General features: G+C 37.4%; 1 protein-coding gene across 2 annotated transcripts in view; it reads left to right on the top strand.

The window, feature by feature from the left end:
* Positions 1 to 3,255, top strand: part of IL15 (interleukin 15) — an 81,064-nt gene extending 77,809 nt beyond the window's left edge. For both annotated transcript variants that reach the window (XM_045466876.1, XM_045466886.1), the window contains exon 7: positions 2,258 to 3,255. In XM_045466876.1, coding sequence (XP_045322832.1) covers positions 2,258 to 2,368 — 111 coding nt within the window. In that variant the 3' untranslated portion in view covers positions 2,369 to 3,255. The remainder of the gene's footprint in view (positions 1 to 2,257) is intronic.
* Positions 3,256 to 12,165: the final 8,910 nt, after the last annotated feature.

Below are 12,165 nucleotides of genomic sequence, written 5' to 3'. Positions count from 1 at the left end.
GCCTGAGGGTGAGCTGGGCAAAGGCCCTGAAGTAAAAGAATGATGGTTTTCATGGCAAAACACTAGTGGCCAAAGCAGAGTGGATAGAAGGAAGTTTTACAAACAAAGAAGGCATAACAATAATTCATGAATTTAACATATACTTTTGGGGCCTCGTTGTAGGCCTTCAGGATAACAGAAGTGAAAAAACACACATGGTCTCTGCTCTTTTTTTTTTTTTTTAATTTTTTTTTTTCAACGTTTATTTATTTTTGGGACAGAGAGAGACCGAGCATGAACGGGGGAGGGGCAGAGAGAGAGGGAGACACAGAATCGGAAACAGGCTCCAGGCTCTGAGCCATCAGCCCAGAGCCTGACGCGGGGCTCGAACTCACGGGCTGCGAGATCGTGACCTGGCTGAAGTCGGACGCTTTAACCGACTGCGCCACCCAGGCGCCCCACATGGTCTCTGTTCTTAAGGGACATAAGTAAAACGTAAATCATAAATAAAGCAAGCAAAATGAAATTAATAATGACTCAGTTATTTATTAAATCAGTGGCCAAAAAGAAGGCAGGTAAGAGGGCTGGGGTTCTATTTTAGAGGTTTACCTGCTAAGCTGACATTTGGAAAGACATGAGGGAATGAGCCTCCTATCTGGGGAAGTCTGTTTAACAGGCAGAGGAAACTGAATGTTCCAAGACCCTCTGAGCGAGTAGGGCTGGACACCCTGAACTGCTCTAAAAATGCCAGGTTGCTTTAAGGTCTTTGCTTAAATGTCTCCTTCTCAGTGATGTCACCTCTTCACAGTTGCAATCCACCCCCACACCCTTCCCCTTCTCTGCACACCCCACTATCTGACATTTTACTTACTTGTCTGCTTTTCCCTACTAGAATGTCAGCGTCTAAGGGGCAGGTATTTCTGTGTGTCTGTGTATATGTGTGTGTGTGTTTTAGAGCTGTATCCCAGCTCCCAGAACAATGCCGGTCATATTCTGGACACTTAATATATTTATGAAATGCCTATACTGATGTTTAAAATACTCTTGTGATAGGTTTCCTCTCTGTTATTGGTAGAATATTCAATGTGCATGTTCACAGTCACCGTCATCATGGCCTGGTATGTGTAGCACGTGTAGTAGAAGGAGCTGGCAAGACTGTAGTCAGAAGAACTGCATGTAGAGCATTTCACTGGTTATGTCAACTGAGATGCATCGTGTAATATCTCTGCCTTGCTATCTGACATGATTATTTTCAAGTAGGACAGCGCTGTATAGAATATGACAGTCCCTGGCATAGAGTATGTGCTTGATAAATGTTGGTGAATCTGAATTTCAAGTGCTTAATGGACATAAAATCTAATTTTGATTTTTGCTGGTACAGCTTTCCTGGTTTGGATGATCTCTAAGTAGTTTATTTATGATTACTACATTTGGAATATTCTAGTTATCCATGAAACGGTGTTTGAATTACAATTTGTGGTATTCACCTAAATAGTTTAGTTCAACCAGCAATGACTGGGGGAATACTATGTGCTAGGCCTTATGCTAAAGGCTAGGGAAACAAAAATATATGGCCTTGTGCTCTTAGAAAAGCCTAGAGACTAGTGGTATAAAAATCAAAAAACTCCCTAATATCAATATATGATATGATATGATATGATATGATATGATATGATTGATATATGAGGGAGAGTTCTGAGAATGTAAAGATGGAACATTTAGCCCAACCTGGGGAACTCCTAGGTTTAGGAATGCCTTCCTAATGGAGATAGGACCTGAGTAATCTCAGCCTGAGTAGTGGTAGCTAAAATAGCAAGTGTGGAATATGCAGAGAGAAGAACAAAGGCAGTGGGGCATCTAATAGCATGATGTGTATGTGGGGGTAAAGGCATGAGCTCATTGTACTTAGGGTATGTTACTGGAGGTGGTGGGGACAGGTGAAAGAAACAGGTGAGGAACCCCTCAAGGAGGGCCTGTGTCCCATGCAAGGGAGGCATAGTCTTTATGGGGTAGATGATCAGAAACTACTGAAGGGCTCTAAGCAGGAAGTCCATGGTCTGATAGACATGGCTTATTTCTCCAATGTCCTTAACCCATTATAGGAAAAATAAGCCTAAACAAGATCTCCCAGTTTTTTCCAGTGGTTTTTCCAAATATGACATTAATGTGCCAAAGTTTTTATGTCTCAAGACCTCACTATATGGTTCAAATGATGTGATATTCCCAGGAAAGGGATATAGTAGTCTTTGCAATCTAATCCTTTCTTCTTATTCACTAGAATATAACTGAAACAGGATGCAAAGAATGTGAGGAACTGGAGGAAAAGAACATTAAAGAATTTCTGCAGAGTTTTGTACATATTGTACAAATGTTTATCAACTCTTCTTGATTGTGATTGATCCCCTTCAGCATTTCTACTGTTAGCAAACATCTTCCTGCGGCTTAGAGGCTGTGAAACTCCTCATTTCATGCATGCTGCCCCAATTTTTTTAACAAGAGGACAATCTGGAATCTTGGCTCACACGAACTCTTAGAAATGAAAGCAGAAAAATGTCATTGAGCAACATGGTGTCTATGAACTGTCTTCGTACTTATTTCGTTCATTTATTCTTAATTTATTATTGAAATTGTACATATTTGTAGCATAATATAAAGTATTGAATAAAATTGTGTATATACTCTATCCTTCGAAATTGCATTGATGTTTACCTCCTGTAAGAAAATAGGGGACATTCGTTCAAGGGCAATAGTCAAATTGCACAAGCTGTGGGGCTGAGCACCCCTGGGGCAGGGAAACCGTATGTTCCAGCCAGCATAGGACCACTGACCACCAGCCTTCACTTCTCCATTAGGTGTAGCACAAGGAGGAAGAATTAACTACCAATGAGAAAGGAAGAAATAGGTGTGAAACCGGTGTTTTACTCTGTAATTGATATATAAAGCACCTGTTATAAAAGATAAAAAGTGCATGTACCTGGCAGGTAATATGCGTCAGTAAATCTTAGGTGGGAGTGACAATAATAAAGCTCCACTGAGGTAGATAGGTAGAATCGTGTATAGGAAACTAATGGTTGTAATGATGTTTGTATTCCATGCTTTCCCAAGTGCAGGTATTTTATTTTCACTTTTTTTTTTTTGCCATGCATGTATAATAAAAAATTTGCTGGTTCGTTAGAGCCAGCATTATCTGACATAAAGTAATTGTTTGTATATTTTTGCAGTATGCTGTCTGAAATTTGCAAGGTCTTTTTTAATAAAACTATGACTAAAATGAAATATTTTTGTCTTATCACCATTTCTTTCACCTAGTTCACTTATGGTGTTTTTGTTTGTTTTTCATTTTTTTCTTTTGTTTTGTTTTTCCTCTAGTTAGCTAGCTTATGGTGTAGTCTTGGCTTCAGGAATAGAACCCAGTGATTTATCTTTTATATATGACACCCAGTGCTCATCCCAACAAGTACCTTCCTTAATGCCCATCACCCCTTTAACCCACTCCCACCCCCTATCAACCCTCATTTTGTTCTCTGTATTTAAGAGTCTCTTATCGTTTGCCTCCTCTGTTTTTATCTTCTTTTTCCTTCCCTTCCCCTATGGTCATCTGTTAAGTTTCTCAAATTCCACATATGAGTGAGATCATATGATCTCTGTCTTTCTCTGACTGACTTATTTCGCTAAGCATAATACCCTCCAGTTCCATCCATACTGTTGCAAATGGCAAGATTTCATTCTTTTTTGTCGCTGAGCAGTATTCCATTGTGAGTATATACCACATCCTCTTAATCCATTCCCCCATCAGTTGATGGACATTTGGGCTCTTTCCATACTTTGACTATTGTCGATAGCACTGCTATAAACATTGGGGTGCATGTGCCCCTTCAAATCAGCATTTTTGTATCCTTTGGATAAATCCCTAGTAGTGCAATTGCTGGGTCATAGGGTAGTTCTATTTTTAATTTTTTGAGGAACCTCCACACTGTTTTCCAGAGTGGCTACACTCCCACCAACAGTGCAGTAGGGTTTCCCTTTCTCCACATCCTCACCAACATTTGTTGTTTCCTGAGTTGTGAAATTAGCCATACTGACACGTGTGAGGTGGTATCTCAGTGTGGTTTTGATTTGTATTTCCCTGATGATGAGCAATGTTGAGCATCTTCTCATGTGTCTGTTTGCCATCTGGATGTCTTCTTTGGAAAAAATGTCTATTCATGTCCTCTGCCCATTTCTTCACTGGATTATTTGTGTTTTGGGAGTTCGGTAAGTTCTTTGTAGATTTTGGATACTAACCCTTTACCTGATATGTCATTTGCAAGTATCTTCTCCCATTCTGTCAGTTGTCTTTTAGTTTTGTTTATTGTTTACTTCACTGTGCGGAAGCTTTTTATCTTGATGAGGTCCCAATAATTCATTTTTGCTTTTATTTCCCTTGCCTCCGGAGACATGTCTAGTAAGAAGTTGCTGTGACCAAGGTCAAAGAGGTTGCTGCCTGTTTTCTCCTGTCAGATTTTGATGGTTTCCTGTCTCACATTTAAGTGTTTCATCCATTTTGAGTTTATTTTTGTGTATGGTGTGAGAAAGTGGTCCAGTTCCATTCTTCTGCATGCTGTGGTCTGGTTCTCCCAGCACCATTTGCTAAAGAGACTGTCTTTTTTTCTATTGTATACTCTTCCGTGCTTTGTTGAAGATTAGTTGACCATATATTTGTGGGTCCGTTCTTCACTGAGAGACTCCAGGGTAGGAACTGATCTCCTACAAATTCATTTTCTCTCCATTTCACAATACAAACCAGTTATCTGTCAAAACATTCTTTTATCCCCAGTACCCCAACCATGCTCGTGTATCTCCATTGCTCTAGTCAATGTATGCTTAAGCATTTCTTTCAAGATAGTTTTGGAGAAATCTATATCCTATTTGATTTTCAAAGAGTCGTGTGTTGGCTATCAGTTTGTTCCCTGATATCAAATAGTATTTTACAGCCACACTTTAAAGTTTAGGGATTGAGACTGTGGCAAGTTTTTTTTGTTTATTTGTTTTAATTTCATCTGAAATGGGTTTTTAAAATCTACAGTTTATTTTTTTTTCCTAGCTTTTCTATTGATGGAGAATAGGAAAAGTGCACCATTTTAACTGCAAGTTGCTATTCCAACCCTTAGACAAAAGTTAGCCTTCTTACAGTGTTTGTTGGGATGGGGAAGGAAAATCATAATGTCATGTCACCAATATTTTATAGTGGGCAATGATCTGTTCTTGTTATATAAGCACACAAGTCCAATTTGGCATTTTCCAGGGGCACCTGGGTGGCTCAGTTGGTTAAGCATCTGACTTTGGCTCAAGTCATGATCTCGTCATTGGTGAGTTTGAGCCCCACATTGGGCTCTGTGCTGACAGAGCAGAGCCTGGAATCTGCTTCGGATTGTGTCTCCCTCTCTCTCTGCCCCACCCCCTGCTCATGCTCTGTCTCTGTCTCTCAAAAATGAATAAACATTAATTTTTTTTTAATTTGGCATTTTCCAGCACTCGGAATTCCTCACACATTATTTACTTAGTATGAGTCACTTCAGTTAATCTTAAGGAACTCAAGGCATAGATGTGAAGCTTCTTAAAACATTCTTGGCTAACTTAAGAAAAGAACTAATCATGTAAAACATCCTAAGTGTTTTTTTTCATGCCTGAATTCTTAACAAAATCAGTTTTTCATTTATGTTTCAAAATTTTGCCTTCTTAAACTGTCCTCTGTAGTAAACCAGCTTAATGTTATTTGTGTAGACTAGAATACAGTGTTTGTGTCTCCCCTGCTGTCCTATATGCTGAAAGCATTGGCTTCACACTACATTTAATCAAGCACAAATCCATAGACTTAAAACTCCAAATAGAAAAGGCAAGACTAATAAAAATTAGGTTTACAGTCCAATATCATTTTTGTGGATTATATCCTTACCTTTTAAAAATTTCAGATGAAGAAAAGATATGAGAGAATATCATTTCTACACTCTCTTGCAATAAGCAAAAATGGGTTAGAAGTCAGAGGACATGGAAATGCAAACTGAACCAATACATAATTTGTGAGCCCAGAGATTTTTAAAACCCAAGCACAAACCTAGTTTTACATACTCTCATTTTTCACCTCAGAACAGAGAATCGATGGAATTATTTCTTTTGCTGCTGTTACTTTTGTGAGAGAGCCTTATTATGTGTTTTGATGTGTTACTTCTTCTGTCCATCAAATTCAAAGGCTCATAAGGTCAAACCAACATACACAATATGAAAACCAAGTAAGTATGTGGTTGATCCCTTTCCCCACACGCAGAAATACTAGAAAATGCATTTTTATTCCTCTATCTGTGTTAGATCAGGCTTAGTGTAAGTTCTTTGCATTCATATATGAGTCACAGTTAACATATGCATGTCATGTATAAATATTTTGCCCAGAGGAAATCCCATTTCCATAGAGATTTAGTTCAATGCTTCTGAATGTATCTGATGATTGAATTTTATCTTCGCTAAGGAATTTATTATGCAAGGCAAACTTTAGCTTCATTGAAAAGTCCCCTAATTGTACAATCCATCGGATGCAACGTAGAAAAAAAAAACTAATGAATCATTAATAAAGAGTTGTGATTTTGTCCTTGTTAAAAAACAAATGGAGACCAGCCTTGAAAATCCCCTAAGCAGACAAAATCAGTTTAGTCATACAAACAAACCCTAATTTAGCTTATTTTGCAAGGCTGACCTGACTGGGTCATTTCTTGCTTATGCCTCTGAAAACCATAAACAAAATCTAAACTATTTCTCGAGATGGATATGAGGTAACCATTGACCAATTCCCTATCATTTAAGAAAATTTTAGTATTATAACCAATCACTGTAAAGAATAGTCTGCCTTCTCGCTATAGGAACTACTTTATCACAATATACCCCTTGAGCTGCCTTCCATGTTTTGGTCTGAGTGCTTCTGGTTTGTAGACTTTTTGGTGTGTGCACAATAAACTTTTACTAATTACTACTTCAGTGATTCGCTGGTTTTATTTCTGTTATTTCTGAACTTTTGACAGTCCTATATTTTAGCTCTTTAATCCTGGATTTGAAAAAAAGTTATCTACGAGAGGGATTGAAGAGGAAATTGTTACATAGAAGCCAAATTGAAAATTGTGCATTTAGTTTTTACAAACTGTGTCAACACTTTGAGAACATTATCGGGGTCACCCTAGAGGCGATTTGTCTTCATCATCCTCACTATCATGAAAGAATTCACTTCTCTGGCCATATTGTAACTCCATTTATTGAAAACCCACTGTGTGCAAGCATTCTGCCAGGTGCTGCGGTTACAACTCTGAAGAAGGCAGCCATAGGTTCAGCTCTCACAGAGTTTACATTCTAGGAGGAGGGTCGTGTTATCAAATTAATCGTGTGCTGATTCAGTTATTATCGGTTCTATGAAGGGCACGAGGTGAGCATATAAAGGAAAGGGCAGATTCATTCCAGCTGTCAGAGCTTCTTTGAAACAGTGGTATCTGAGTTCTGCTGTGAATTATAAAGTCTTGCTGCAGGGGGATCAGTCCGGGAAACAGCCTGCCGAAACCTTGAGTATGGAAGGATTACAGCACGTTCAAAGAGCAGAAGAAAGGCCAGAGTGGCTAGGGTCAAAGAAAACAATGAAAGAAGCTGGTAAGATAAATATCAACTGGTCTCATAGGCCAAGTAAGTATATTGGTGGTAAAAATTTTGCGTTACACTCCAAAAGAAAGGGACTCTTACTCTGATACATATAAAAATACAGCAGGTTTTGTTTCTGCTGTTGAGAAAAGAGTTGAAGTCAAAATCTCCTTACTGCTAAATCCCAGGATAAAAAATTATTTCTAATAGCATCATCTTCTACGGGCCTTATTATTGTCATCATTAATGGACTCCTTGCAACACTTAATGGAGACCAACTTCAGCAAGTAATTATTCATTCACTGTCAAGTGCAACAAACCTGTTTGCCGTATATATGACTTGAGAGGCCAAGGTCTCAGGATTAACACATAAATCCAGTGCTGGGTTCTGAGGCCAGTCAGAATTGATCTGTGGTCCGAATCTTCACACCTGGAAGCCTTTCTGGAAAAAAAGGACTTTTTAAAATCACTTTTTAATGAGAACTATTTGATATAAGGGAAACCAACCATCTTCAGCAAGAAAACTGGGATAGAGGAAGGCACCAGGAGGTAATAATGGTGCTCTGCTGTCTGGTAGCAAGGCACAGTTAAAACAGGGAATGGAAAGGTGCAGGATAGGTGTGACTGGGGGTGGGGATGGTGAGAGGTGGGGGGGAAGCTTTGAAAGCACAATTACACACATATAACCAGGGGGTTATGCTGCAGAAGGATTGAGAAGAGATGAATCCGAGATGTTTAAGGAGAGGATAAGAAAGAAGCCAAATTTCTGAATAAGCAGCTAAAAGCCTACAGGTGAGACTAGAATGTCAGGGCAGTGATGGCTCCACATGACAAGTACCATCGTCTCCAGAGTTTTTAAAGATCATGGCTGTCAGCGAAGTTCACTTTTGAGAGTTGATTTAATAAAGTCAAAGCCCTCGGTGTGTCTGAGTTCTGCTCTCTAAGGGCACACCAGGCTGATGGAAATAATATGAATCCCCTTATACTTTTATGGCTCTTTAAAGTCCACAAAACACTTGTATCTATATGATTGTATTCGATAAGAGTTTCTGTCCCTCATGGGTAGAGATGAGAAGAGATGCTTTGTCGCTTATGTGTAATATTTTGCTTATGTTGCTGATGTGTAAAAAACAAAGGAAGAAAGAAATCACCTGAAATTTTTGTCCGTGTTCAGTTCTGTATTTTTAAATGCCCTATTGCCTTTTATATTTCCTTTCAAATAAGCAGGAACATAATACTTGGGGTGGAAAATTATTTGTTGTTAAAGAAATCAAAACAGAGCTTAAGCATGTATTTTAATTCCATATTTTGATTATTTTTTCTTCACACAATTCTATTCTGGTGTTTTGTTTGCTTTGCCCAGATGGCAAATGCACCATTAAGTTTATTCAGCCTGAATTAATTATCTTTTTATAGTAAAAGAAAATCCTCTCCTTGTGACAAGTAAGATGTTTGTGCTGTATTTATGAATAAATAAAGGCAGCTGTTATACACAGCATTATTAATAGCATTGCTTTAAACATCTCATGTGAAAAGAAATCCACTATTTTCAATATAATATAAGCTCTTGGTGTCCCAGAGTTTATGAAAACCACAGACCTCTTATCTTTCTTCACTGCAGCATAAGAAAAATATCACACTTTCTGTACAAGAAGGATTTAATTCAAATTGCAGATGTTAGGCAGTACTTTTTTAAAATGGTTATTGTTTGTGTTGGTCATTTGGCCCTGATTCTTCAGTGTTTCACAGGTTAAGCATCTGGAAATCAGCAAAGCCAATCTCCCTGGAAACAGAAAGTTAACAGGCAGCCACAGACTTCATCTAAATGGCCACCATGATGCTACTCCCTGCTTTTCAGTTCAATGGCTTTTTTGATGGGTGATATGGCTAATATAGAAGGGATTTTTTTTCCTTTGGTAAGACAGGGTAGGTCTGCAAAGCAGAGGAACCCTTTCTCCTCACAGAGAGGTCTTTTGAACCCTGAACCAGAAGCGATAAGAGGAAGTATAACCTCCTGTCAACACGATGAGATCATAACTCTGCAAGGCATCTGGGCTTCAGACTGTTCCTGTTTTAAGGAACTTAGTTTCCCACGAAGCCATAGTGTTTTCCAGGCAAGCTGACTTGTCCCTAAAGATTTATTTCATTTCTTAGTCATCTTTATTTTATTTCAAACAATAAACATAAAATATGCTCAGAAGAATAAATATTTGCAAGCAGAGGTATACCTAGGGCTGACCATGGAAGCCCAGGTGTAGGCTTCAAGTGGGTGCATTGTCTGTAGAGAATTGAAAAACAATAATAAAACTGAAAGTCTGTCTGGTTTTATGATCACTATGTGCCAGTGATTCTAAGCAATGTCAATGGTAAAATACCCTTCCCTGAAAAATATTTTTGGAAGTCCCAAGTGGTAAGCAATTGTTCAGGTTACATTGTTTTTAATAATATATATGTGATCTGCAAACTGGCACATATTTATTACTTATCCTTTAACAAATATTATATTCTACATGGAAACTAACTTGGAGACCTCAGTTACATGGCTGGCCATCAACTCTAGTGGATTCGATTGTCAGCCACTTCTGAAGTGTTCAGGCTTGTTCACACTGGCTTTGAGCACAGTTGGTATTCTCACTGCTCTGGTCTTGCACATTCTTTAAATAGATTGAAATAAACAAGGATAATATAGTGATTGTGGAGATTAAGAAATCAAATATTACTTCAATTTTGATTTGTGTTTAACATTTGAATCTGAGAAAGCGAGCAAACCATAAGGTGTAATAGTTTAGTAAATTCAGATTTTAATTCACTCATTAAATAGTTTTCTGCATGTGACTAATTATATTTAACTTTGAAATTTGATCTTGTTAACGGTGTTAAGCGTTTGGTTTAAAACTAAAATAAAAAGGAAGAAAACAAAAAGTGTCATTGGTGGTATGATTTATTTAGACAATGTCAAAATTGTGCCTTTTGCAGATGTTTCAATTTCATTAAAATTTACTGATTAGTTTATGGTCAGTTATTTATTTATTTACTTATTTATTTTAATGAATATAATTTATTGTCAAGTTGGCTTATATACAACACCCAGTGCTCATCCCAAGTGCCCTCCTCAATGCCCATCACCCGTTTTCCCTCTCCCTTACCCTCCCATCCACCCTTAGTTTGTTCTCTGTATTTAATAGTCTATTGTGGTTTGCCTCTCTCCCTCTCTGTTTGTAACTATTTTTTCCCCCTTCCCTTCCCCCTTGTGAAAAGATGCTCGGTCAGTTATTTATACAAAATGTTACTTTATCAGACTGTCACTACAGAATCAAAGTCTGAACTCATATTGATTTTAAAAAATTAAGTAGTTGTGGTTTTTTTCTTCATAAACTTAAAGGAACTTAAAATTTTTGTAGCATTTTTGTGAAAGTTAACAACGAATTCTAATTATTCTGATTTTGTAAAGAAATGTGTGTGAGGAAATTATTCCAACAGGAAATTATATTGACAGTGAATTCTCTTCTAGGGGCATGGACAGTGAGGACAAGAGAAGAAATGTTAGCAAAATTCAAAACCAAGAGTTTTCTTTTCTTTTTCTTTTTCTTTTTTTTTAATGGAAGAGAGAAAGGCACTAGCAAAAGCCAAGTAAGACTAGACCAAGACACTAGTAAAGGCTTGGACAAGACCAAAACTTTATGCAAGAGGACAGGATGGATGATAATCTATTTCTGTATTACTATTTGTCCAGAACCAGTTCCAGATGATGTGAAAGTCTGGCTAGGAAGGAACTGAACTCTTCAGGATAAAAATATCCATTCTCTGAAGTCCAAAGGAAAGGAAGATAAGGGTAAAGAAGGAAGTCCATATTTGATGACTTTATAGCTTTAAGAATATTTATAAAATGGTGAAAAAGAGTTGAGAACTTGGAGAGTCCATTCAAAATAAAAAATACATATTTGCTGTGTTTTTTTTTTCCTGCAGACTTATAGTTAATAATACAAAAGCTGAAATATCCAGGTTTATAACTAAGTACATAATTATAAAATTATTGAAGTTAGGTTTTGAAATCATAGTTGAAGCTATATCCAAAAGTCCCCAGAATAATGTAACATTCAAACATCATCTTTGAAAAACACATTTTATCAATATGGAAGACCTTAGCATTGGGAGTGAAACTCCAAATAACTATTGATCAAGTCCATGGAGAAGGAATGAATAAATAAAGAAATAGAGGCAAAAATTGATTTTCTTCTAGGAAAATCAATTGTGTCCATGTAAATGAGTTAAAGATGATAATGTTCTGCCAATTTCTAAGAATATGTATGTGGTTCAACTTATATGATCATACTGCTGATGATTGAAAGAGTAAATTTTTCTCTTTTGGCCATGGTTTTTCACTATCCAAACTTTGTATACTGTGTAGATTTCTCTGTCACCTTAATCACCTCTCAAAGGCATTTTTAACCTAGCATCTAGATACCTAGGTTGTACTGCATGGGTTTCAGGGAGTCATTAACTCTCAAGAAGTAAGTATAAGTGTGTCTATCAGTG

This window comes from Leopardus geoffroyi, chromosome B1 (assembly GCF_018350155.1).
Source record: "Leopardus geoffroyi isolate Oge1 chromosome B1, O.geoffroyi_Oge1_pat1.0, whole genome shotgun sequence".
NCBI lineage: Eukaryota > Metazoa > Chordata > Mammalia > Carnivora > Felidae > Leopardus > Leopardus geoffroyi.
This window is presented reverse-complemented; position numbering and strand designations above follow the sequence as displayed.